At 44.5% G+C, this 27,946-nt stretch overlaps 3 protein-coding genes across 6 annotated transcripts; all 3 read left to right on the top strand.

Moving 5' to 3' along the window:
* Window positions 1-22: 22 nt before the first annotated feature.
* On the top strand, window positions 23-13,396 carry LOC124023907 (protein lifeguard 1-like). 2 transcript variants are annotated; one of them, XM_046338072.1, is made up of 8 exons: window positions 26-230; window positions 7,759-7,949; window positions 8,088-8,265; window positions 8,762-8,877; window positions 9,121-9,321; window positions 9,627-9,755; window positions 12,019-12,162; window positions 12,583-13,396. In XM_046338072.1, exons 2-8 carry the CDS (start codon window positions 7,833-7,835, stop codon window positions 12,730-12,732), a joined length of 1,035 nt encoding a protein of 344 aa, XP_046194028.1. In that variant the 5' UTR covers window positions 26-230; window positions 7,759-7,832; the 3' UTR covers window positions 12,733-13,396. The 2 variants fall into 2 exon arrangements, with proteins under 2 accessions (XP_046194027.1, XP_046194028.1); XM_046338071.1 differs by having other exon boundaries at window positions 23-230; window positions 7,759-8,265.
* Window positions 13,397-14,781: 1,385 nt separating this feature from the next.
* LOC124023910 (speriolin-like protein) lies at window positions 14,782-19,568 on the top strand. The gene is made up of 4 exons (XM_046338074.1): window positions 14,782-15,123; window positions 15,531-15,655; window positions 16,332-16,537; window positions 18,706-19,568. The coding sequence occupies exons 1-4, from the start codon at window positions 15,054-15,056 to the stop codon at window positions 18,830-18,832; spliced, it is 528 nt and encodes a 175-aa protein (XP_046194030.1). The 5' UTR covers window positions 14,782-15,053; the 3' UTR covers window positions 18,833-19,568.
* A 1,229-nt stretch (window positions 19,569-20,797) lies between these two features.
* smpd5 (sphingomyelin phosphodiesterase 5) lies at window positions 20,798-27,632 on the top strand. Of its 3 annotated transcripts, none has more exons than XM_046338068.1 (8): window positions 20,798-21,085; window positions 21,973-23,169; window positions 23,618-23,693; window positions 24,951-25,091; window positions 25,344-25,433; window positions 25,798-25,861; window positions 26,261-26,420; window positions 26,886-27,632. In XM_046338068.1, the coding sequence occupies exons 2-8, from the start codon at window positions 21,994-21,996 to the stop codon at window positions 26,994-26,996; spliced, it is 1,818 nt and encodes a 605-aa protein (XP_046194024.1). In that variant the 5' UTR covers window positions 20,798-21,085; window positions 21,973-21,993; the 3' UTR covers window positions 26,997-27,632. The 3 variants fall into 3 exon arrangements, with proteins under 3 accessions (XP_046194024.1, XP_046194023.1, XP_046194022.1); XM_046338067.1 differs by having other exon boundaries at window positions 20,800-21,085; window positions 21,907-23,169; XM_046338066.1 differs by having other exon boundaries at window positions 20,800-21,085; window positions 21,904-23,169.
* Window positions 27,633-27,946: the final 314 nt, after the last annotated feature.

The raw sequence follows: 27,946 nt of genomic DNA, 5'->3' as shown, positions 1-27,946 counted from the left end.
GCTGAAACAGAGTGACAGTTCATTCGAGAAATGACGTACCTCAAGGGGCGCGCATGACCTCTTGGACTGAAACATGTAACGCAGGATTTAGCGGAACAAATATCGTCTACCGAAAAGGAAAGTAATTTTCGTCTTTCCTTTATAGCTGTTCAGGCGACTGTCTTTCAAACTGGGAGCAACTTGGAAAACGCTTACGGAAAACTTTCAAACTTCATCGACGGAGAATACCGGTAATATGAGACTGAGATGTTTGTTGCAATGGGATTATATATATATAATTTTGTACAGCCTGTTATAGTTTTCCACTTCTACAAAACAACAACGGTTGTCTATGGCGCAGTAATAACTCTCCATAGTCGACTATACTGATCCTAGATCTGAGCTCATGAATCTTGTAACAATTAAATCTTGCCAGTGAAAGTTATTATTGGTAGAAGGGTGCAATTGCGGACACCAATTAGGGTCGTTCCTGCATTTGCACCTCTCTCTTAATATAATATACAAAAGTATGTGGACACCTCTACAAATGAGTGGATTCGTTTTTTTCAGTCACAAACATTGCTGACGGGTGTATATAATCAAGCACACAGCCATGCAATCTTCATAGACAAACATTGGCAGTAGATTTTTTAAATATAACTAGGCAAGTCAGTTAAGAACAAATTCTAATTTACTATGACGGCCTCCTGGGGAACAGTGGGTTAACTGTCTTGTTCAGGAGAAGAACTACAGATTTGTACCTTGTCAGCAAACTTTCGATTACTGGCCCAGCGCTCTAACCACTAGGCTACCTGCCGCCCCCATAGAAAGGCCTTCCTGAACAGTTCAGTGACTTTCAACATGGCACTGTCATAGGATGCCACCTTTCCAACAAGTCAGTTCATCACATTTCTGCTCTGGTCAACTGTAAGTGCTGTTATTGTGAAGTGGAAATATCTAGGAGCAACAACGGCTCAGCCGTGAAGTGGTAGGAAAAAAAGGCCACAGAAGGGGACCGCCAAGTCGCAGCGTGTAAAACATCTCTGTCCTCAGTTGCAACACTCACTAACGAGTTCCAAACTGCCTCTGGAAACAACATTAGCACAAGAACTGTTCGTCAGGAGTTTCATGAAATAGGTTTTCATGGCCGAGCAGCTAAACCTAAGATAAACATGTGCAATGGCAAGCGTCAGCTGGAGTGGTGTAAAGCTCGCTACAATTGGAAATGCATTTTCTAGGGTGATGAATCCCGCTTCACCATTTGCCAGTCCTACGGACGAATCTGGAGGATGTCAGGTGGATCTGGTTTGGTGGATGCCACGAGAACGTTACTTGCCCGAATGCATAGTGCCAACTGTAAAGTTTGGTGGAGGAGGAATAATGGTCTGGGTCAGTTTTTCATGGTTTGGGCTAGGCCCCTTAGCTCCAGTGAAGGGAAATCTTAACTCTACAGCATACAATGACATTCTAGACAAGTTTGTGCTTCCAACTTTGTGGCAACAGTTTGGGGAAGGCCCTTTCCTGTTTCAGCATGACAATGCCCAAGTGCATAAAAGTGAGGTCCATACAACAATGGTTTGTCGATCATTGTGGAAGAACTTGATAGGCCCACAGAGCCCTGACCTCAACCCCATCGAACACCTTTAGGATGAATTGGAACGCCAACTGCGAGCCAGGCCTAATCGCCCAACATCAGTCCCGGACCTCACTAATGCTCTTGTGGCTGAATGGAAGCAAAACCCTGCAGCAATGTTCCAACATCTAGTGGAAAGCCTTCACAGAAGAGTGGAGACTGTTATAGCCGCAATGGGGGACCAACTCTATATTAATGCCCATGATTTTGGAATGAGATGTCAGACGAGCAGGTGTCCACATACTCTTGGTAATGTAGTGTACTTCTTCTAATGGTACTTTTTATTTATTTATTAACTAGGACTCAGGTACAGAGGCAGGCGCTCCAGTACAGTAGTTAACGGTAACGCACCATAACGTTGGATGCCAAACGTTGATAAACCCCACAAAAGAGGCGGGTAGCTAGGACAACGGTAGACAGTGTCAGTGTCCTTCACCCCCGCCTGACCGGGACTGTTTTCCCGCAGTGCTGTTAACGGTGAGGGCAGGCGTTAGCGAAGCCGAAGGACACTGGCTTCTAGCTAGCTACCTAGGGCTCCGGTACACATCAGGCAGGATAGGTAGCCAGCTAATGATAGCTAGGGCTCCGGTACACATCAGGCAGGATAGGTAGCCAGCTAATGATAGCTAGGACTCCGGTACACATCAGGCGGGATAGGTAGCCAGCTAATGATAGCTAGGACTCCGGTACACATCAGGCGGGATAGGTAGCCAGCTAACGATAGCTAGGACTCCGGTACACATCAGGCGGGGGCGACACCGGTAGCTAGTGATGATACCGGAGCTCCGAGCCATGCGTTGAAATCGCTAAGCAGCTGACTTCGGAGCAGTGTGCGGAAGCATGTGTCACTATCATCAATGAGGTCAGAAGCTTCGTTTGATCATGTGCTTTTTCACACCATGTGTTGCAAAATGAAAGATCCCACGTTGTCGCTGCTTTCAAACACCGACCTGGACACAGCACTTACAAATATGGTTAGGATTTTGGACAAAAAGTTTCACCTGACTGGTAGTTTAGCAGGTAGAGTATGAAACATGCACGGATCTGAAGTCGAAACCAGTTGAAGGAACACAATTTAGAAGGGGAAAACAAGTGAAACCACACTTTCTGCTCAGTTCAAATAAATGGTTTTATTTAGTATAATATAATCTTCTGTATTCAGCATCCTAAATAATGCCACATTTGTTTTTTAAATGTATTTTTAACATCTGATGTTACTAATGTGCATTGTGAACAGACAATGAAGCTCCCAGTAATTTACCCTTTTTCGACACAATTTGGTGAAAGCTTATCCAGCTAACTAGGATAACGTTACCTGCACAGATGGTACCAGGTTTGCCAGATCTAGCTCAAATGTAAAGACCAATGACACATGAAAACCTGCACAGATGGAACCAGGGTTGCCAGATCTAGCTCAAATGTATCGACCAATCACCCATGAAAACCTGCACAGATGGAACCAGGGTTGCCAGATCTAGCTCAAATGTAAAGACCAATGACACATGAAAACCTGCACAGATGGAACCAGGTTTGCCAGATCTAGCTTAAATGTAAAGACCAATGACACATGAAAACCTGCACAGATGGAACCAGGGTTGCCAGATCTAGCTCAAATGTAAAGACCAATGACACATGAAAACCTGCACAGATGGTACCAGGTTTGCCAGATCTAGCTTAAATGTAAATAATGCCAATTTGTTTTTTTAAAAACCTGTATGGAACCAGGGTCTGATGATCTAGCTCAAATGTAAAGACAGATGACACATGAAAACCTGCACAGATGGAACCAGGTTTGCCAGATCTAGCTCAAATGTAAAGACCAATGACACATGAAAACCTGCACAGATGGAACCAGGGTTGCCAGATCTAGCTCAAATGTAAAGACCAATGACACATGAAAACCTGCACAGATGGAACCAGGGTTGCCAGATCTATCTCAAATGTATCGACCAATGACCCATGAAAACCTGCACAAAAGGCCTGAACTAGACCCCAATAAATGTTGCAGCAAGAGAGAAGTTGACACATTTATCCAATAAATCATTTTCCTATAAAGTTATTAAGCAAATTAAGGAATATAATTTTAACTGACAGGCTAAGAAGCAAACTATGGTTTTCCATCAAAATAATAATTATTGCGAGTTTAAGAATATGTCACGAGAGAAGATAAATTGCCCTTATTAAACTCTCCAGATCATTTTCATCAGTGGATGTCAATTTAACTTGTTTAGAGTGCTATGCTTAAGCAATAAGGCACGATGAGGTGTGGTATATGGACTGTACTTAGGACACAGCCTTTAGCCGTGGTATATTGGCCATATACCACAATCCCCTGCCTTATTGCTATTATAAACTGGTTACCAACATAATTAGAACAGTAAAACGTTTTTGTCATTCCCGTGGTACACGTCTGATATACCATGGCTTTCAACCAATCACTATTCAGGGCTCAAACCACCCAGTTAATAATTGTAAATATAACCTGGGTGGTTTGAGCCCTGAATGCTGATTGGCTGACAGCCGTGGTATATCAGACTGTATACCACTGGTATGACAAAACATTTATTTTTACTGCTCTAATTATGTTGGTAACCAGTTTATAATAGTTTATAATAACCCGTTTATAATAGACTCTGGGTTTTGTGATATATGGCCAATATACCACAGCTACTGGCTGTATCCAGGCACTCCGTGTTGCGTCATGCATAAGAACAGCCCTTAGCCGTGGTATATTGGCCATATATCACACCCCCTTGTGCCTTATTTCTTAAATATATCCCGTTTGCACATGTGTATAACTATATAGATAAATCCAACAGGAGAGTTTGAGTGATGAGTATTGGATCTCAATCTCTGTGCTAGTTTGAGTGATGAGTATTGGATCTCAATCTCTGTGCTAGTTTGAGTGATGAGTATTGGATCTCAATCTCTGTGCTAGTTTGAGTGATGAGTATTGGATCTCAATCTCTGTGCTAGTTTGAGTGATGAGTATTGGATCTCAATCTCTGTGCTAGTTTGAGTGATGAGTATTGGATCTCAATCTCTGTGCTAGTTTGAGTGATGAGTATTGGATCTCAATCTCTGTGCTAGAAACACTTGGATTATCTTCTACAAATGAATGTTAGGCCATTTTCTGGCAATTGTTCAGTTATTATGTGCCAGATGTGAAGACTACAAACTGTTATTATAAATGGCCTATTTTTGAGATTGACTTGTTATTTCAAGAACTGGGCAAGAGTAGAAACCCTTCGCTTGACATTCTTATCCATAAGAAAGGTGACATTAGAATGCAGTTTATTTTAAACCACTTCTGAGCAAATGTATCTAAAGAGCTCTCGTGTGGCAAAAGTCATTTTCCAATGCTTTGTCTCCGTTATATCAGTTCTAGAGTGTTTAATGATTTATGGGAAAAGGGTGCCTCCATAATGACCAGTCTAAATAGACTTGGTAAAAAGTTGTCACAACGTGCTTGTGTGCTGCTCTGTCTCTGTCTCTGCTGTCGGACTCTCTCAACCAGCGCTCTCCACGTACTCACTCACTCACTCACTCACTCACTCACTCACTCACTCACTCACTCACTCACTCACTCACTCACAGCCTTCTCACTGCCTAATAGTCTGCGGCAGCAGGTCACAGTGAAATATATTTGTTTAAGAGATATGCCATGGCGGCCGCAATGCGATTTAGAAGTATCCCAAAAGCCCTCCACCCGCGACCAATACATTTTCACCCCTGACATCGTTTTCAAAGTAGCCCGATTTTTCAGGAAAATGTCAAACATGGCAACCATGGATGGATGGAACAATAAATCAGATAGTTGACAGGATGTATAGATATGAAGCATCCGGTTGGTGTTTACATTCACTGAGAGGAAGCCCAGTGGCTGGAAGTGGCTCTTGGCTCTGCACACCTCCTTGCTTGTTCTGCCCACTATGATTCATTTGGGAACGACAGGCTCTGATCTGTCTTGGGTTAGTTATCATAATATTTGATACCGGCAGACAGTGCCCTTGGCCCCTGAAAAACTCTGATCATACTTTTATCTCCCTTTTGACCCACATTGGAATCGCATTGACAATCAGGGGAAATCCAGAATATGAAGTGTCACACAAGAATTAAGATGGCATGCTCGAGGGGGGTGTTTATGCAGGAACCAATGGGAATGCTCGAGGGGGGGGGGCGTTTATGCAGGAATCAATGGAATGCTCGAGGGGGGGCGTTTATGCAGGAACCAATGGAATGCTCGAGGGGGGGGTTATGCAGGAACCAATGGAATGCTCGAGGGGGTGTTTATTCAGGAACCGATGGAATGCTCGAGGGGAGGGCGTTTATGCAGGAACCAATGGAGTGCTCGAGGGGAGGGCGTTTATGCAGGAACCAATGGGAATGCTCGAGGGGGGTTTATGCGGAACGTTGGAATGCTCGAGGGGGGGCGTTTATGCAGGAACCAATGGAATGCTCGAGGGGGGCGTTTATGCAGGAACCAATGGAATGGAATGCTCGAGGGGGGGGTTATGCAGGAACCAATGGAATGCTCGAGGGGGGTGTTTATTCAGGAACCGATGGAATGCTCGAGGGGGAGGGCGTTTATGCAGGAACCAATGGAGTGCTCGAGGGGGAGGGCGTTTATGCAGGAACCAATGGGAATGCTCGAGGGGGGGCGTTTATGCAGGAACCAATGGAATGCTCGAGGGGGGGCGTTTATGCAGGAACCAATTGAATGCTCGAGGGGGGCGTTTATGCAGGAACCAATGGGAATGCTCGAGGGGGGCGTTTATGCAGGAACCAATGGGAATGCTCGAGGGGGCGTTTATGCAGGAACCAATGGAATGCTCGAGGGGGCATTTATGCAGGAACCAATTGAATGCTCGAGGGGGGGGGGCGTTTATGCAGGAACCAATTGAATGCTCGAGGGGGGGGGGGGCGTTTATGCAGGAACCAATTGAATGCTCGAGTGGAGGGCGTTCCTGCAGTTGCAGGAATGCCCCGAATTGCAGGCCGCAATCACACACTGTTGGACAATTCTTGTGAACAGTCTAGATAAGAGCGGGACGGGGAGGAACACCTTAAAGTTGTACCACTGCCCCTCTCCCATAACCACGGTTCATGTTTAGTTACTGATCAACAGTCACAGGTTATTTTTGGTTAGATTATTTTGAGCTCTTACATTGTAATGAATAGCACACTGCTGTTTGCTTATCATTGTTCTAATCTAGATAGTTTGCTGAATCATGGCTCCCTCCCTGCCTCCCTCCCTGCCTCCCTCCTGCCTCCCTGCTCCCTCCCTCCCTGCCTCCCTCCCTCCCTCCCTCCCTCCCTCCCTCCCTCCCTCCCTCCCTCCCTCCCTGCCTCCCTCCCTCCCTCGTGATGCACAGTTATTACAGGGTGGATAGACTGTTCCCTGCTCCAGTATCTGTGCATTAGAGATGCCTCTAAACTGATTCAAACCCCCATTAGACAGCTCTACAAGCGAGTTGACCTAATAGGGAGTTTCACTCAGCAGCTGTGTTCATTTCCTCCTGTTACGGCCTGAATGTACTTCCAGAAAAGGTCTGAATTGAAATACAAGCAACCAAAAAAAGGTCATTTTCAGCACCTCCAGTGTATTGAGTTGTTGTGTACTTCCTGTTTGTGTCAGTGTCCAATATGCAGTTATTTTCCTTTGCTTGTACATTGTTATTTCTACCTTTTGTGAAGTACGTACCGGCCATAACGGGAGTAAATTATGATATTTGGTGAGTAAGGAACATATCTTGACATAATGCTTGCAGAGCTGTCTAATGGGAGTTTGAATATGAGCTTCCTGGGCGTTAGAGAGCAGAACCATCATACTTACTGTCGACATCTCTAATGCACAGATCCTGGGGCAGGTATCCCCTCGGGATACCAGGATGGACTTTGGTCTCCTTTTAAAACCACTTTTTAGATTAGATGATGTACTCTTAAAACCTTTACCATCCTAACCTACTGCGATACCTACTAGGATCCTAACCACCTACCTGACTAGGTGAAAAATCGATGTGCCCTTGAGCAAGGCACTTAACCCTAATTGCTCCTGTAAATTGCTCTGAATAAGAGCTTCTGCTAAATGACTAAAATGTCAAAAGTAACCTTTGTCATTCGTCATTGTGTGTCTCTGTCTCTAGTGCCCTGTTTCTACAGTCCAGACAAGATCAACACTTCTTGAACCCCTGTCCTAGTGAGAGGAACAGACCTAGTGATGTCCCAACCTGACAGGAATATCTATTCTTCATTGGAAGGGGGCATCCAGCCCCCAAATGTAGGCTTTGGGCAGCCAAGCCCACCAGGATATGGGATGACCTTACCCAACACGCAGGGAATGTCAAACCCATTTGGGGGGCCAGGGCCTGCTCCAGGGGGGATGCCCTTCCCCACGCCTGGGGCGTTTGGTCAGCCCATGTACTCCCAGGGTCAGGAGAACCCAGGATATGGGATGACCTTACCCAACACACAGGGAATGTCAAACCCATTTGGGGGGCCAGGGCCTGCTCCAGGGGGGATGCCCTTCCCCACGCCAGGGGCATTTGGTCAGCCCATGTACTCCCAGGGTCAGGGGAACCCAGGATATGGCACTGCACCTTACGCTCCCATGCCTGGGGCCTACGGTCAGGGCTTTGACAACCCAAATCATGGTGAGTACTTCAAGTGTTAAAGGGATAGTTCACTCAAACTATCTTTTAGTATTGTGTTCATTAGTCCACAAAACGATGCATGACAGCAGTGATGTTTTCAAGATGGAGCACTTTTAGTATGGAGCAAAAACTATTCATTGATAGAAAGAAAGGGGCATTGGAAGTGTTTGTGGTCTGATGTGTGTTATCATTCATTGATAGAAAGAAAGGGGCATTGGAAGTGTTGGTGGTCTGATGTGTGTTATCATTCATTGATAGAAAGAAAGGGGCATTGGAAGTGTTGGTGGTCTGATGTGTGTTATCATTCATTGATAGATAGAAAGGGACATTGGAAGTGTTGGTGGTCTGATGTGTGTTATCATTCATTGATAGAAAGAAAGGGACATTGGAAGTGTTGGTGGTCTGATGTGTGTTATCATTCATTGATAGATAGAAAGGGACATTGGAAGTGTTTGTGGTCTGATGTGCATTGCATTGAGTCTGTCTTTTCTCCCAGACCCAAACACTGGTTACCACAGCGATGATCAACCCCCAGCCTTTAGTGACAATAGTTCCTTCTCTCTTGGCTCTGGACTGGACGACAAGACCATAAGACGAGCCTTCATCCGGAAAGTAAGGGACAACCTGGACAACAAGAGGCACCAAATCAGGACCTCAAGCAAACTTGAACTAAAGATAAAATATTAACTTAAGATAAAATGGTTGTACATGCATCTGTATAGCCATCATATAATAATCAAACAGAATGTCTTCAAACTGTTTTTTAAAGAGCAATCCCCAGAGTCTACGTAGTTGTAATTCTAGTAGTGTGTGTATCCTGTATCTAATAGTCTCTGTCTCCTTGTCCACCTACAGGTCTTCATGGTGTTGACCGTCCAGCTGATGGTAACATTCACCTTTGTGGCTGTCTTCACCTTTGTGGAGGAAATCAAAGTGTTTGTCAGGGCCAACACATGGACCTACTGGGTGTCCTATGGCATCTTCTTCGTCTCTCTCATCACCATCAGCTGCTGTGGGGAGTTTCGCCGCAAACATCCATGGAACCTGATTGCACTAGTAAGTTAACAAGACCTGTCTCATTTCAATGGCCATTATTACCATTATATAATCATGTACTGTATGGGCCTGTTTTCTAAACTCAGATTAAGCCTTTACGTGGACTAAAAAGCATGCTTAATGAAGAATAGTATGCGTCGCTATACTTTATGGGCCGGTTCTGTACATTTATCTAATTGAAGTAGAAAAATTATGTCTTATTCACTATAAGTGTGCGTTGATATGTGCACTTCTACATAGAAAGTTGCATAAGTATTGTTGAAGTTGTAAAGTTGTATGACTCTCCTTGCCTCTGGTGTTTCCAGTCCATCCTGACCCTGGCTATGTCCTACATGGTGGGGATGATAGCTAGTTTCTACGACACTGACTCAGTCATCATGGCCGTGGGCATCACTGCTGTTGTCTGCTTCACCGTGGTTATCTTCTCTCTCCAGGTCTGTATCCATCTCTCTCTCTCTCTCTCTCTCTCTCTCTCTCTCTCTCTCTCTCTCTCTCTCTCTCTCTCTCTCTCTCCTCTCTCCTCTCTCCTCTCTCCTCTCTCCTCTCTTTCAATTCAAGGGCTTTATTGGCATGGGAAACATGTGTTAACATTGCCAAAGCAAGTGAGGTAGACAACATACAAAGTGAATATATAAAGTGAAAAACAACAAAAATTAACAGTAAACATTACACATACAGAAGTTTCAAAACAGTAAAGACATTACAAATGTCATATTATATATATATATACAATGTACAAATAGTTAAATGACACAAGATAAAATGAATAAGCATAAATATGGGTTGTATTTACAATGGTGTTTGTTCTTCACTGGTTGACCTTTTCTCGTGGCAACAGGTCACAAATCTTGCTGCTGTGATGGCACACTGTGGAATTTCACCCAAAAGATATGGGAGTTTTTCAAAATTGGATTTGTTTTCGAATTCTTTGTGGATCTGTGTAATCTGGGGGAAATATGTCTCTCTAATATGGTCATACATTGGGCAGGAGGTTAGGAAGTGCAGCTCAGTTTCCACCTCATTTTGTGGGCAGTGAGCACATAGCCTGTCTTCTCTTGAGAGCCATGTCTGCCTACGGCGGCCTTTCTCAATAGCAAGGCTATGCTCACTGAGTCTGTACATAGTCAAAGCTTTCCTTAATTTTGGGTCAGTCACAGTGGTCAGGTATTCTGCCGCTGTGTACTCTCTGTGTAGGGCCAAATAGCATTCTAGTTTGCTCTGTTTTTTTGTTAATTCTTTCCAATGTGTTAAGTAATTATCTTTTTGTTTTCTCATGATTTGGTTGGGTCTAATTGTGCTGTTGTCCTGGGGCTCTGTAGGGTGTGTTTGTGTTTGTGAACAGAGCCCCAGGACCAGCTTGCTTAGGGGACTCTTCTCCAGGTTCTCTCTCTCTCTCACTCTCACTCTCACTCTCACTCTCTTCTCTCAGTTCAACATGTCATAGGGTTATCAGGGTTGGGGGTGTATTCCAGTCAGTGGCAGAATTAAAGGTAGACTCAGAAAAATGAAGGCTAGTGATGGTACTGTCCCTGTTTAGTGAGTCTAGTGATGGTACTGTCCCTGTTTAGTGAGTCTAGTGATGGTACTGTCCCTCCATGTTCAGTGAGGCTAGTGATGGTACTGTCCCTGTTTAGTGAGTCTAGTGATGGTACTGTCCATGTTTAGTGAGGCTAGTGATGGTACTGTCCCTGTTCAGTGAGGCTAGTGATGGTACTGTCCCTGTTTAGTGAGGCTAGTGATGGTACTGTCCCTGTTTAGTGAGGCTAGTGATGGTACTGTCCCTGTTTAGTGAGGCTAGTGATGGTACTGTCCCTGTTTAGTGAGGCTAGTGATGGTACTGTCCCTGTTTAGTGAGGCTAGTGATGGTACTGTCCCTGTTTAGTGAGGCTAGTGATGGTACTGTCCCTGTTCAGTGAGGCTAGTGATGGTACTGTCCCTGTTTAGTGAGTCTAGTGATGGTACTGTCCCTGTTTAGTGAGGCTAGTGATGGTACTGTCCCTGTTTAGTGAGGCTAGTGATGGTACTGTCCCTGTTCAGTGAGGTTAGTGATGGTACTGTCCCTGTTCAGTGAGGTTAGTGATGGTACTGTCCCTGTTTAGTGAGGATAGTGATGGTACTGTCCCTGTTTAGTGAGGCTAGTGATGGTACTGTCCCTGTTCAGTGAGGCTAGTGATGGTACTGTCCCTGTTTAGTGTGGCTAGTGATGGTACTGTCCCTGAGGCTAGTGATGGTACTGTCCCTGTTTAGTGAGGCTAGTGATGGTACTGTCCCTGTTTAGTGAGGCTAGTGATGGTACTGTCCCTGTTCAGTGAGGCTAGTGATGGTACTGTCCCTGTTTAGTGAGGATAGTATGGTACTGTCCCTTTTCAGTGAGTCTAGTGATGGTACTGTCCCTGTTCAGTGAGTCTAGTGATGGTACTGTCCCTGTTTAGTGAGGCTAGTGATGGTACTGTCCCTGTTCAGTGAGTCTAGTGATGGTACTGTCCCTGTTCAGTGAGGCTAGTGATGGTACTGTCCCTGTTTAGTGAGGCTAGTGATGGTACTGTCCCTGTTTAGTGAGGCTAGTGATGGTACTGTCCCTGTTTAGTGAGGCTAGTGATGGTACTGTCCCTGTTTAGTGAGGCTAGTGATGCTATTATTGTTTGACAGTACATGAGATTCACCTCATTGGCTAATCACTAATATGTCCCCGTACAGACCAAGTATGACTTCACTTCCTGTCACGGTGTGCTGTTGGTCTGTCTGATTGTCCTTATCCTCTTCGGCTTCCTCTGCATCTTCATCCGCAACAAGATCCTGGAACTGGTCTATGCCTCGCTGGGCGCTCTACTCTTCACATGCGTAAGTTCTTGTCACAAATGCCACCCTATTTTCTTTATAGTGCACAACTTTTGACCATCGTAGTGCACTATTTAGGGAAGGGTGCTATTAGGGATGCATTCTATAATCTCTTTCTTTGGTAATGATCTTGATTATCATAGGTGGTGTCTCTTCCTGTAGAAACTATACTGGCGGTGGTAGTAGGGCAACGATTTAAGTATTCATGCAAGTGCTTTGATTGATGGGCCCTGGCCAAAATAATGCAATGTATAGGGAACAGGGTGCCATTTTGTACACAGACTTAGTCATTATTTTGCATGTGTTGTCAGACCAAATCAATACCTTTTCTCACTGCACATGTCTTGCTAAATAGAATGAGTAGAATGCTAATTGTAATTGTGATAATAGAATGATCATTGTTTTGAATGTGATTGATTCCAGTTCTTGGCTGTGGACACTCAGCTGCTGCTTGGCAACAAGGAGAATGCCCTGAGTCCAGAGGACTATGTTTTTGCTGCTCTCTCCCTGTACACTGACATCATCAACATCTTCCTCTACATCCTGGCTATCGTTGGAAGAGCACGGAACTGAGAGCTTCCTCCAAAGGAACCATTGAAGGATGGAGTGTTTTTACAGGAGTTACCAATCTGTTCCCATATCTAGTACAACACCTGCTACACATCGTCTTATGTGTCTATGTCTCAGGTGAACACTGCTGTCGCCTGTCCTTCTAAACGTGGTTCCCTTTGTGCTTTTAGAGCAGTGGTTCCCTCTGTGCTTTTAGAGCAGTGGTTCCCTCTGTGCTTTTAGAGCAGTGCCGCTCCCCCCCCCCCTAGCGAACTCAGTCCGGCGTTGAACTTAGTTGTAATAGTAGAATGCACAAGGTGACATTTCTAAATTGGGTGGTGCATCATCAGTTCCTCTTGTCAGTCATTACGTACCATGTTTGGGTAACCATGATCTAGCAGGTGCTCTTATCCAGAGCAATGTATTTTTCTATTGTGTTACTGTTTTTCTTTGCCCATTTTTTGTACTTTTTAAACAACCACATATCACAGTCATAGCAAGTAACTCTGCTCTATAGTACTCCCTTATGTTCATTGTGCTCATTTTTACCACAATCCAGACTGGTTTCAATTGTGTAGTGTGAATAATTCATAATATTTGAATTCAATTTGTTTTGTGATATTTCTGATGTTTGTGAGTCTTTGCAGCTGTATTTGTTGATATTTATTCAATTAAAACTGAATTGTGATCTCTTCTCTTCTCTTTTTTTATCAGTGCTGATGGTTACTGGATGCTGCTAAATTGTTTCTAATAGTGTATGAATCATGATTATGCACTTTGTGATATGATTATTTTTTTTCTAAGCCAAGAGCATGAATATCAGTTTGTTAATTATGTTTTTCCAGACATTTGTGCCTAGTTTTCAGCTTTTCAGTCTGGAGAGAAATGGTGTGAGAAATGATTTCCCCTGATGCAATGCAAATGTTGAGCGTCAAGAATGACGTATATAACCTATCTGTTTAGGCATCATAAAGGAGATTCTATAATTATGTTCAATGTGTAATTATGACACAGGTGTCAAGTTAAATCGAACGTTCTGACACCCTATTATGATGCTATTTATAACCTATTTATAAGACCAACAAACCTACAAACTTGCGGGTTGTGTCTCAATTGTCTGAACGCCTGAAGTAGGCGCTTGGAGTCGGAGAAGTGTATCTGGGTGGATATGGATACAGAGGGGGGCGGTGCGTCATTGCGCTTGGAGAATGAGAAACTGCGGTACGAGAATGACCACCTGAAAATAATGCTTGACCTAATGAAGGAAAACTTTCATCTGAAGTCCAAACTGCAAACCTCCGCTCTAACCAGCGACACTCTCAGGAAATCGACAGGTAACTGTTCAAGTATGGTTCACGCATTGCAATCTCCATCTATGTGGGTGATGATGGTGCGTGTGCCGCTCTTTGTCACTAGAGAACGTCCAAGACAATGTGACACGTCCGGACCGTTAGAATTAATAAGCAGGGTTGGAAAAACTGAAACATTCCATTTACACTATACGGCGTGAAATGAAATGTAATTAATCCCAACCCTGCATATCAGTACTGCCATGCAGGTCCTAGCAAAGCACCAGCTAAAATATTGGACAAATAATCTTAAGGGTGGCAGATAGCCTAGTGGTTAAGAGCTTTGGGCCACTAACCGAAAGGATGCTGGTTCGAATCCCTGAGCAGACTAGATGAAACATCTGTCTGTGCCCCTGAGAACGGCACTTAACCCTGTAAGGCGCTCTGGATAAGAGCATCTACTAAATGACTAACATTTATATAATTTATTACATTTATAGCTCTATTCATTACATAAAGAAATATCATAGTGATGTAAAGTAACAACAAACAACAACTATTTAAAAACAACATTAAGTTCATGAGTTGATCTAAGGACAAGAGATTGAAGGTTGAGAACGTTCATGGTTCCATTGTTTAGGCGTTGCCAGATCTTAAAACGCCTGGATGGATATTTTACCTATCGACTAACCAAATCATATGTTATAGCAATCTGTCAGTCGATGACGTCGCACGCAGCCATTGGTTGATGCATGCGAGGTCTCAGCAACCCGTGGTTTGAGTGAGATCAGCAGAGGGAGGATGTAGTCAAAGAGGAGAGCATCTACATATATTTGCTGATTATTTTTGCCTGGTTTCTTTTTGTCTCAATTTGTCACCCTTTTTGCATTTAGAATTGATTCTGATGATAATTTCCTACCAACAGGCAGGAACACAACTATTCAGTGGCAAGACATCGTGGATGAGGACAGATTCAAACATGAGCTGCATCAATCGCCCAGACATCCTCACAGAACGTCTTCCCCGGTTAACCTGGAGTCCTACACTAAGAGCTGCATGTGCACAGACCCACGAGAACATGAAGAGACTGCAAGCTGTTCTTACGTCATGTCTCAGAAGGTGAAAGGTGTGTGAAATGGTCGTTTGCTCATTACAATGTTGTGACATGATCCTTAAGAGAAAAATGTTAGTCAGAAATTGAATCACCATTTTGTATCAACTGAGCTGATTATGACAATATTGCAATAGCAGAAGAGAATAGAAAAATATGTATTCAAAACTATTGTATATTGTATAGGTCCCAAATTGCACCCTATTTCCTATATAGTGCATAACTTTTGAGTAGGGCCTATAGGGCTCTGGTCAATAATAGTGCGCAATATAGGAAACAGGATGCCTTCTGGGATGTTGTTTAGAATAGGAACATTTTGTTAAACTAGCTGTGGATGAATGTTGATGTTGGTGTAATGAGGTCTATTGAAGTAATCCATGCAGATTCAGAGATTGGTGCTGTAATGCTGTTTATTGATTCAGATCCAGAGCGGTTGTTGGGGGAGATAGCCTTCCAGCTGGATCGCAGGATCCTGTCCTATGTGTTCCAGGGCCAGAACAGACTCTATGGGTTCACTGTGCTCAATATACGAGACAAGATCATTCAGGTGTGTGTGTGTGTGTGTGTGTGTGTGTGTGTGTGTGTGTGTGTGTGTGTGTGTGTGTGTGTGTGTGTGTGTGTGTGTGTGTGTGTGTGTGTGTGTGTGTGTGTGTGTGTGTGTGTGTGTGTGTGTGTGTGTGTGTGTGTTGTCCTTTGTACAAAAGGCAGACATTCCAGTTTTTGAATAACAAGAAAGTTGAACAACATTATTCCTTCCTACTGTCAGCTAAGGGATAATAGACTAGTTGAACAACAGGGTGTGGTTGTGTGCCGTGTAGATATTTCAATCATTCACACACAGATGGAAATCAAAGCCTCCCGAACCGGTTTATTCCCAGGTCAAAATGGTTTTCCATTTCCTAAGAAGTTCATTCCAAATCTGTTCTAAACAAACGTGTAAGAGAGAGTTGGATAATGACATGTACTGTATAACTGGATTAGAAACTCTACAGGCTAATCCCCCCTTCCCATGAGACTGACCTGCGTCCCAAATGGAACCCTCTAAACTATATAGTGCACTACTCTTGACTGTGTGTCTGTCCCAAATGGCACCCTATTCCAAATGGAGCCCTACATGGGCTCTGGTCTAAAGTAGTGCACTCTATTGGAAATAGGGTTCCATATGAGACTCACAATCTGTGTTTCCCTCAAACTAAAGGCTTGACCCTCCCCCTTTTCCTCAGGTGTCCACACACCCTCTGACGGGGAAGGTGGACGAGGGCTACAGGCTCCAGCTGTCCCAGCGCTACACTGAGCTGATGGCCAAGCTGAAGCAGCTGGGCTATAGTATGACTCTCCACCCCCCCTTCACAGAGTTCATCATCAACACCTACGGCATCCTGAAGCAGAGGGCTGACTCATACAGCGCCCGGGAGCTGGGATACAACAGGTGATGATGTAGTCCCTTCAGGGTACCAGCTCGGCTGTGATGTCAGCTCAGCTTCCCTGCCATCAGGGTGGAGGTGTCAGACAATTACTGTAAAGGCTGCACTGCATGCTTCAGGAGGAGCTTCATCCCTCCCCGGGGGGGGGGGGGTATCACCATGAATCATTAACAATTCTATGAAGCTTCCTTCTATATGTGCAGGTGTGGGGGGGGGGGGGGACTGTTTACTGTTGTTTATTTGCTGCCATGTTACAATGTGGTTTATGTAATGTGTGGTTTGTGTATGTAATGTGTGGTTTGTGTATGTAATGTGTGGTTTGTGTATGTAATGTGTGGTTTGTGTATGTAATGTGTGGTTTGTGTATGTAATGTGTGGTTTGTGTATGTAATGTGTGGTTTATGTAATGTGTGGTTTGTGTTTGTAATGTGTGGTTTGTGTATGTAATGTGTGGTTTGTGTTTGTAATGTGTGGTTTGTGTTTATAATGTGTGGTTTGTGTATGTAATGTGTGGTTTGTGTTTGTAATGTGTGGTTTGTGTATGTAATGTGTGGTTTGTGTTTGTAATGTGTGGTTTGTGTATGTAATGTGTGGTTTGTGTTTGTAATGTGTGGTTTGTGTATGTAATGTGTGGTTTGTGTATGTAATGTGTGGTTTGTGTATGTAATGTGTGGTTTATGTTTATAATGTGTGGTTTGTGTTTATAATGTGTGGTTTATGTAATGTGTGGTTTGTGTATGTAACGTGTGGTTTGTGTATGTAATGTGTGGTTTGTGTTTATAATGTGTGGTTTGTGTATGTAATGTGTGGTTTGTGTATGTAATGTGTGGTTTGTGTATGTAATGTGTGGTTTATGTTTATAATGTGTGGTTTGTGTTTATAATGTGTGGTTTATGTAATGTGTGGTTTGTGTATGTAACGTGTGGTTTGTGTATGTAATGTGTGGTTTATGTAATGTGTGGTTTGTGTATGTAATGTGTGGTTTGTGTTTATAATGTGTGGTTTATGTTTATAATGTGTGGTTTGTGTTTGTAATGTGTGGTTTGTGTATGTAATGTGTGGTTTGTGTTTATAATGTGTGGTTTATGTTTATAATGTGTGGTTTGTGTTTGTAATGTGTGGTTTGTGTTTATAATGTGTGGTTTGTGTATGTAATGTGTGGTTTGTGTTTGTAATGTGTGGTTTGTGTATGTAATGTGTGGTTTGTGTTTATAATGTGTGGTTTGTGTTTATTATGTGTGGTTTGTGTTTATAGTGTGTGGTTTGTGTTTGTAATGTGTCGTTTGTGTTTGTAATGTGTGGTTTGTGTTTATAATGTGTGGTTTGTGTATGTAATGTGTGGTTTGTGTTTGTAATGTGTGGTTTGTGTATGTAATGTGTGGTTTGTGTATGTAATGTGTGGTTTATGTAATGTGTGGTTTGTGTATGTAATGTGTGGTTTGTGTTTATAATGTGTGGTTTGTGTTTGTAATGTGTGGTTTGTGTTTGTAATGTGTGGTTTGTGTTTATAATGTGTGGTTTGTGTATGTAATGTGTGGTTTGTGTTTGTAATGTGTGGTTTGTGTTTATAATGTGTGGTTTGTGTATGTAATGTGTGGTTTGTGTTTGTAATGTGTGGTTTGTGTATGTAATGTGTGGTTTGTGTTTATAATGTGTGGTTTGTGTTTGTAATGTGTGGTTTGTGTTTATAATGTGTGGTTTGTGTTTGTAATGTGTGGTTTGTGTTTGTAATGTGTGGTTTGTGTTTATAATGTGTGGTTTGTGTTTGTAATGTGTGGTTTGTGTTTGTAATGTGTGGTTTGTGTTTGTAATGTGTGGTTTGTGTATGTAATGTGTGGTTTGTGTTTATAATGTGTGGTTTGTGTTTGTAATGTGTGGTTTGTGTTTGTAATGTGTGGTTTGTGTTTGTAATGTGTGGTTTGTGTTTGTAATGTGTGGTTTGTGTTTGTAATGTGTGGTTTGTGTTTGTAATGTGTGGTTTGTGTTTGTAATGTGTGGTTTGTGTATGTAATGTGTGGTTTGTGTTTATAATGTGTGGTTTGTGTTTGTAATGTGTGGTTTGTGTTTGTAATGTGTGGTTTGTGTATGTAATGTGTGGTTTGTGTATGTAATGTGTGAGCTGTAGTAGGATTTTCCACTTGTAGGACAATAAACAACAATCTAATCTCAACAGCCCGGACTTCCTCAGGAGAGTAGTTATCAACTCAGCTCCCTCCAAACTGCTGAAGGATCTCCTGCTGCTGTTCAGTTGCCTCTCTTTCATGGCCAGGCAGGACGGCAAGCCCCTCTTCCTCTGGTAGACGGGCTGGGAACAGCTCTGGTCCAGGGTGTTACGTGCAGCTTGCTGATTCTGAGTCTTTTATAAACTCTTAGGACCAGAGCCACTGGTACCACCTCCCTCCACAGCAGATCAGTCGTCTGTGGAGAGTCAAGGTTTTACACTATAAACACTATAAACAAATGACTCAAACCCAACTCTTAACGTGTCTAAGCTTTTATTGCTTTGGAGACAAGCGCTCTCTCATACAAACTCCACACACCCTCCACAGACAGGACAGCTCTGCATCTCTTCATACACCCTCCACAGACAGGACAGCTCTGCATCTCTTCATACACCCTCCACAGACAGGACAGCTCTGCTTCTCTTCATACACCCTCCACAGACAGGACAGCTCTGCATCTCTTCATACACCCTCCACAGACAGGACAGCTCTGCATCTCCTGCATTGGACCATTTCCTAGTTTAGCCTTTTTTTTCATTCCTATTTTCCATTCACTTGGTTTGTTGGTTGGTTGCACTGAGGCTGGCTTTGTGAGTTACCTGACATTATATTTCCATATTTAAATGACAGACATGGTAAAACCTGGACAGAATAAATACTTCCAGGGCTCTTTGGGCCATTTAAAATGATTTCAACAAAGAACAAGCAGTCTGTTTAAGTAATGTATACACAACTCATTTTCATTTACACTGAACAAAGCTTTAACAACATGTCAAATATGTGTCCCATGGTTCATGAGCTGAAATAAAAAATCCCAGACATTTTTCATACACACAAAAAGCATATTTCTCTCAAATTTTGTGCACAAATTTAGTTTACATCCCTGTTAGTGAGCATTTATCCTTTACCAAGATAATCCAGCCACCTGACAGGTGTGTCATATCAAGAAGCTGATTAAACCGCATGATCATTACACAGGTCCACCTTGTGCTGGGGACAATAAAAGGCCACTTTAAAATGAGCAGTTTTATCACACAACACAATGCCATATAGATGTCTCCAGTTTTGAGACATGGTGACCTGCAGGAATGTCCACCAGAGCTGTTGCCAGAGACATGAATGTTCATTTCTCTGCCATAAGCTGCCTCAAATGTCATTTGACAGAATTTGCCAGTACATCCAACTCGCCTCACAACCACAGACTATGTGTAACCACCCCGGCCCATCCACATCCAGCTACTTCACCTGCAGGATCGTCTGGGTGGTGGGTGCTGAGGAGTATTTATGTCTGTCATAAAGCCTTTTTGTGGGGGAAAACTAATTCTGATTGGGGAGCAAAGCCCAGCCAGTGGGTGGGCCTGGCTGCCAAGGGGGTGGGCCTATACCCTCCATGGCCCACCCATAGCTGCACCCTGCCCAGTGGGTGGGCCTGGCTGCCAAGGGGGTGGGCCTATACCCTCCAAGGCCCACCCATAGCTGCACCCTGCCCAGTGGGTGGGCCTGGCTGCCAAGGGGGTGGGCCTATACCCTCCATGGCCCCACCCATAGCTGCACCCTGCCCAGTGGGTGGGCCTGGCTGCCAAGGGGGTGGGCCTATACCCTCCAAGGCCCACCCATAGCTGCACCCTGCCCAGTGGGTGGGCCTGGCTGCCAAGGGGGTGGGACTATACCCTCCATGGCCCCACTCATAGCTGCACCCTGCCCAGTGGGTGGGCCTGGCTGCCAAGGGGGTGGGCCTATACCCTCCATGGCCCACCCATAGCTGCACCCTGCCCAGTGGGTGGGCCTGGCTGCCAAGGGGGTGGGCCTATACCCTCCATGGCCCACCCATAGCTGCATCCTGCCCAGTGGGTGGGCCTGGCTGCCAAGGGGGTGGGCCTATACCCTCCATGGCCCCACCCATAGCTGCACCCTGCCCAGTCATGTGAAAGCCATACATTAGGGCCTAATTTATTTACTTCAATTGACTGATTTTCTAATATGAAGAAGTAACACAGTAAAGTCTTTGAAATGGTTGTCTTTCAATATCTTAACGACCCTGGGTTTATGAGCGCGAATCCGCGCTTAATAACCCCATATACCTATAGCCATTTCAGACGAGCACGCACACGGTGGGGCGGCATGCACGCGCAAACTGTCTAGACTGGAGTTGGCTGCTCCCCGCGCGGGACAAGTCTTACACTGGAATCCTTCTATTCTGTTTTATACAGGAATATTGAATGGACAATATCCACAGCATGATAAGGCCAACTTAGCAGTAGAAACGCTTACATGTATTTAGACGGATAAATTCACATTTTATGAAGGAAGTGGACTCTTCTATACAGACAGGTAAGAATAAAGGTGCATAGCTCATGTTAACGTTTGCTAACGAGATAAACCTATTTTTAGCTAGCTAGTAGCTAACATTAGTCCACGAACGCGTGGCTATGTAAATGTGTAAGACAAAATTGTCTTGTTCATGAATGATACGTTGTGCATGTGAGAGCACCTGCTACCTAGCCCAAATTAGTGAACATTTTCAAACTGTTTGAATTAGCCAGGTAACGTTAGTACTCCAAGTTAACGTTAGCTGGCTAACTAGCTAACCACGCCACGTCAGAGAACAGCATTTGGGGCGAGTCGATCATTTCAAAGTAACAAGCACACACAACAAAAAACTTGAGAAACAATCGATATCACATTCATTCATGACCGATGTTGGTTGACATGACAGTGTCGGCAGAAATGGGTCTTTTTGGAGCCTTTGTGTGGACTATTTTGAACGTTGCATCGACCACTAGTTTTACACACTACACATCTGTCGCTATAGCGATTAGTGAATTCGTGCAGATGGTGACGTCTGGATTAACAGTAGTTTGGGTGAAATACCCGTATATTCTTCTCCTCTTGCCCTCCTTTCCAACAATGTCTGTCTATCCACCAACCCAGCCCAGTAAGCCAATGTAATCTGCCTTTCTACTCCAATTGATCCCGTGCACTATGACGCACCAGCTGTCGCCCAGCCCCCATTGGGTTGAATCTGGTTTCCCTGACAACCAGGCAACTTCAAGCACTATTGATTTGCCTCACTAGTCGAACCAGGAAAGGTCTGAAGACACCCTCTCTACATGTCCTGTCTGTGTGTTGTCTTCTACGTTTACTTCCAGTAGATTGCAGAGTCTCAGTCAGGTGAGCAGCTGGGAGCCCTGATGCCTGATCTCCCTATTTGTGTCCAGAGGTGACTGAAGGAGGGAGGCATGTCTCTGCGGGAGTCTCCATTCCCCAACAGCTTTGTGGAGGGCCTGCATGCAGTGAGCTGGGGTCTTATCCTGCCCTGCTTCTGGTTCCTGGACCGCCTTATTGCCGTGTGCATGTCCACCAGCCTGGAACGCACCCAGCGACACGAGCAGGAGTGTTACCTCCACCCTCTCAAGGTGTTCTTCGGCTTCATCCTCTTCCTCGCCCTCTTCCTGGTCACGGCTCCCCTGGCCTTCCTGGGGTTCCTGCTTTGGGCTCCCCTCCAGGCTGCCCGAAGGCCCTTCTCCTACCACCACGAGCCCCCGTCGAGGCCAGCACCAGCTGAGGGGGAGAGGAACCTGGGCTTTGAGGCAGGGGCCAACAAGGCCACTTTTGGTTTTGCTACTGCCAACCTGTGCCTATTGCCGGACGGAATTGCGCGCTTCAACAACCTGGGGCACACGCAGCGCCGTGCCACCGCCATCGGCCGGAGCATCGTGCAGGGCGTGAACCGGCCACACATCCGCATCTTTGTGGACTCTCCCAGTAGCTGTGGCACCCTCAGCCCCTCCAGTAGCCTGCTCCCCGGCCCCTCCACTACCAGCCCTGCCTCATACGGCGCTACAGACCCAGCCTGCCAGCCACCACCCCAGGCCCATTCAGACGAGGACCAAGCTGACGGAGCGGTCCCAACAACGACGCCCCCACAACCCAGTGACTCAAAATATGTGGTGTACGTGCCCTGTGACGACACCGAGGAGTCTTCCCACTCTCCCGCCCCCGTCATCAACACCAACCACAACTCCAACCAGCAGGACCAGAAGGGCCACAGGAACCCTCCGCGGGCCCTACGCACTCAGGGGGTCGCCCAGCGCGGTCAGGCTGGACCAGACGACGTGCCCTGGGAGGTGTCTTCTCTCTTCCCGGCCAACGTGGACATCCTGTGTCTGGAGGAGGTGTTTGATAAGAGGGCAGCTGTGAAGCTGACCAACACCCTGGGGCCCCTGTTCAACCACATACTGTATGATGTAGGGGTGTACGCCTGCCAGCCTCCCGGCAGCTGCTCCTCCTTTAAGTTCTTCAACAGCGGCCTGTTCCTGGCCAGCCGTTACCCAGTGCTGGAGGCCCAGTACCACTGCTTCCCTAATGCCCGGGGGGAGGATGCCCTGGCTGCTAAAGGCCTGCTCTCTGCCAAGGTACCAGTCACCACAGAGATCCTATTACACTACTAGAGAGGATGAAGTCAATAGGCTGATATTGGCAGCCATTTTGATTAGATTAAGGAGAAATACAGTTCTAATTAGTAATTTTATGCCACTCACTGTCATTATAGCTCTTGTCTTTCTCGCCTCTCGCTTGCACTTTGGGTTTTTTCTGCTCAAAATAACTGATATGTGGTTGTTTTTTCTTAACTTTAGTTGAAAGCACTGACTGTAAGTCTCTCTGGAGAAGAGTGTCTGGTAAATGACTCAAATGTAAATGTGGTGTCATCTGGTTACCATTAACGCTCCTGCTGACGTTACTGTTGTCAGTTATTGTAATGATAACGGCCGCTCCATTTCACCATGGGTTAAACAATAACATCATCAACAAGAACGCAGTTCATACCCAGTAGGTGAAGTAATGGTTTGTGGGTGTTCCCAGGTGCTAGTTGGCCAGAATCAGAAAGAGAAGAAGCTGGTTGGATATTTTAACTGCACACACCTCCATGCACCTGAAGGCAAGTCATCTTCATTCATTTTTTAAAACTTAATCCAAAATGGCCTCCTCTTCTCTATTTACAGCACAACCTCTCACATAGCTCATTGTAATTTACCTACTACTGTACATTGCATTGTAGTTACACTGTTTATGCACCCTGAGGAAGGCACAGTGATGCCGAAATACTCATTAAATTGCTGGGAGATTATACATGGAGTGTGTGACTTTCTTTATTTTGATAGTTTATAATTTATTCGTCGTTAGTCAGCACCTCCACACTCTTGTTCTGGGTGTGCGCCAGCTCATGTTTTTTTATCTACACTGCTTATGTACACCACACATTTATATACTGGAATCCTGACATAGCTCACTGTAATATACAGTGTCTACTGCTGTGTACATATCTCTCTTAGTATATATTTTTGATGTGTGTATATATGCACAGATTGCATTTGTTTTATGATAGTGTTGTGTTTAGGTTCTGAACAGAGAGTAAAATCTCAAACAGACGACTAGAGAAAAGCTCAAGCCACGTTTATTCAACCCACTGGGTGCCTCCGCTGCAAGTACATATCTATACCTTCTGACTAGGACTCACCTCCTTTTATGACTAAGATAAAAACAATCAGTCTCTGTTGCTAGGCAGGAACTAAATCTGTTCCTCTTACTGTTGTTGTCATGGCCCTGCATGAGTCTAGAACCTTCATTAGAGCGTGGAAGTGTGTGAGAGAGGACTGTAGTTAGCTCGTCTCCAGAGATGTATTTTCTCTTCAACTGTTCACCCTTATTGTGTTGAGTTCCACATCCCTCCTGGTCCTAGTTCCACAGCAACTTCCTTCGAAATATTATGATTCAGCAATAACATGTTTAAACAGACAAACTTTCTGTATTTCCTGTTGTCTCGCTCGGTAACTTTCCATAAACAAAGTTCTTATTCTTCCTTCATTGACCCCTAACATACAGGTCTTTTATACATGCCAAGTAATCAATAAGGTCTAATATGGTGACAGGAATAAGTACATTTCAAGCCAGAATCTGACAGTTAATTGTTTTTTTTCTTCCATTTGTTTTGTTATTTGTGTACTTGTTTGACATTTGACTGCCCTGTTAAAAGCTAGTAGCACAAGCATTTCACTGCACCTGCTGTAACATCTGCTTAACCCTGTACGTGACCAATACACTTTGATTTGGGCCGCAGTAATTATCTGTCCAGCACCAGTCTATCTCTGCTGGTATTGTAGTGGTTGAGAACTGATCCCTGTGATTGGCTGAGCAGGTGAAGGGGAGATCCGCTGTGAGCAGCTCAACATGCTCACCAAGTGGATCCAGGAGTTCCAGGTGACCAATAGCAAGCCTGATGAGGTGGTCGTGTTTGACGTGCTTTCTGGGGATTTCAACTTCGACAACTGCTCACCTGGTACGTCTGCGTCCCAAATTGAATCCTATTCTCTATTAAAGTGCACTACGTTTGATGAGAGCCCTATGGGCCTTGGTCAAATGTAGTACACTATATAGGGAATCGAGTGTCATTTTTGGATACCTTTCTGTCTACATACAGAGTACACTGGCTCTGCATGCAGTTTGTCTTCTATAGATGGGTATCTGGGCTTGATGTCGTGCAACAGGTTTCCACATTGTTCCATGTTTCTGTGTGTTTGTCCTTGGTCAGATGACAGTCTAGAACAGAAGCACAGTCTGTTTGAGGAGTACAGAGACCCCTGCAGGGCCGGGCCGGGCCAGGAGAAGCCCTGGGTCATTGGTGAGTCTTCATTCTGCGTCCCAAATGGCATCCTATTCCCTATACAGTACTACATTTGTCCAGGGCCCGTAGGTAAGTAGTGTACTACTTTAGAATTAGGGTGCCATTTGGGATACATAGCCGACATACAGGCCTACAAGTCATTAGGAACAATCAAACATTCCTTGATGTCCTTTTGTGCACATTGATGTGACATGAATAATGTTTTGAACCTCTTATATAGTCTGTCTCCTGTACAGGCCCCAGTCCATGTTTAACTATATTGTCTGTTGTTTTATGTCTTGTAAGGAGTTTATTTTACATATTTTTTTAACAAGGCACATCTGTGGAAATTGAGAACTTTTTCTCATGTTATATCGTTCAGGCACTTTGCTGGAACAGCCTACTCTGTATCATGAGGATGTAAGGACCCCAGAGCATCTTCAAAGGTATTCTATCCCTCAGACTGCATTCACTGGATGTAGTCAATGGGCCCTGGTCAAAACAACGTAGTGCACTACAACACATTGAAACCACTGGCCACTTTAATCATTGAAACCACTAGTCACTTTAATAATGTTTACATATTTTTTATATACTGTGTTCTATTCTACTGTATCTTAGTCTGTCGCTCTGACATTGCTCGTCCAACTATATATATTTTTAATTCCTTTACTTTGTGTATGTTAGATATTACTGCACTGTTGGAGCTAGAAACACAAGCATTTCGCTACACCCGTAATAACATCTGCTAAACGCGTATGCGACCAATAAAGTCTGATTTGACATGGAATAAGGTGTCGTTTGGGACATGTCCTACGTTCCCCTGATCCCTTCCCTGTCTCTAGGACCCTGGAAAGAGAGGAATTGAGGAAGCAGTACATCTCCTCTCCTGTGGCCCTGGAAGGCTGTCCCATGGTCTACCCTGAGTTGGGTCAGCCTTGGGTGGGGCGGCGCATCGACTACATCCTCTACAGAGAGAGCTCCATCTCCAAGCACTGCCGAACTGTAAGTGTTTCCATACTTTTCCCCTCTGGTTCGCTAGCTAGGTTAGCTAACATGAGCTAGCTATCAGATACCTGCCATCTCATTCAGCTGTATAGAAGAGTCCACTTCCTTCATGTTCTCCTCTCTACACTCCTGACCTCCACCTGTGTTATTGAAATGATTGCTTGGAACACCACGAGGATGTGTTCTAGGAAAGACAACAGTGTGTGTCTGGCTGGCTGCAGGCGTCACAACAGCGTGTGTCTGGCTGGCTGCAGGCGTCACAACAGCGTGTGTCTGGCTGACTGACTGGCTGGCTGGCTGGCTGCAGGCGTCACAACAGCGTGTGTCTGGCTGGCTGGCTGGCTGCAGGTGTCACAACAGCGTGTGTCTGGCTGGCTGGCTGGCTGGCTGCAGGCGTCACAACAGCGTGTGGGTCTATTATTAATTCTGGTGTTATTGCATCCTATTCTTTCTCTACTATAGGAAATTGAGGAGTTCACCTTTGTGACCCAGCTTGCTGGCCTCACCGACCACATTCCAGTGGGCCTGAGGCTCAATGTGTTCCTGGACTCAGACACTGCCCAGTCCGAATGAGTGACAACCCAAGCCTGAATCCATTTGGGGAGAAGGAAAAGATATGTACTTCATTCCAAATGGCACACTATTCCCTATATAGTGCACTACTTTTGACCAAAGTCCTATGGGTGCCATTTGGGATGCAGACATCTACTATGCACCACACACACCACACGGGTACAACAATTACAAAGTAAACAGACCAATGAAAAATGCCAAGGGGTAATGTCAGGGGTGAGCTGGCCTGTATCCTCAGTCAGAGAGATGGGACGGGCATCCCAAATGGCACTCTATTCCCTATATAGCGATGGTAAGGCATCCCAAATGACTCCCTATATAGTGCACTAACTACATTTGTCAGAGCTCTATGAGGAATAAGGTACAGTTTTGGACAATACCATTGTCTGGTGGCTGCTGGATTAAAACCGATATTGATTTTCTGGTGCTGCATACAGAGACCAAATCTAAGGTGAATAATGACATGACTCACTGAGTTATATATATATGTGGGCCTTTTCAGGTCAGGGGCATTGGTAACTCACTTTTATACAGTCTATCTTACTTTTGGTAAATTGTTGGTACTGAAAATATTTTATATTTTTTCACTCTGATTTCACGATAATGCCTGTGGAAAATAAATGTCACTGAAATGCACCAAATGTTTGACTCTCTTACTGACTACAAGGGTGGTAAAAACATATTTGAAGAATATTTGCTGTGTGGGAGGGGGTGGTGAAACAGATTAAACCAAAAACAGTAACACAGTGATAAATATGGATGCATTCTGAAACCTTTATAAGAAGTTGATTGTATGGCTTTAGAGAGCGATTAAATATTTAGTAAGTCGCTCTGGATAAGAGCGTCTGCTAAATGACTTAAATGTAAATAGCTGAAACGAGCGCAATATTATTTGTGCTTCTTCAAAGTCCCACTCCTGTACATTAGGCGGCGGTAAAGCGCATCCAGGA

Source organism: Oncorhynchus gorbuscha, unplaced genomic scaffold (assembly GCF_021184085.1).
Source record: "Oncorhynchus gorbuscha isolate QuinsamMale2020 ecotype Even-year unplaced genomic scaffold, OgorEven_v1.0 Un_scaffold_1717, whole genome shotgun sequence".
Classification (NCBI taxonomy): domain Eukaryota; kingdom Metazoa; phylum Chordata; class Actinopteri; order Salmoniformes; family Salmonidae; genus Oncorhynchus; species Oncorhynchus gorbuscha.
Note: the sequence above shows the minus strand (reverse complement) of the source record. Positions and strands in the feature narration are given on the sequence as shown.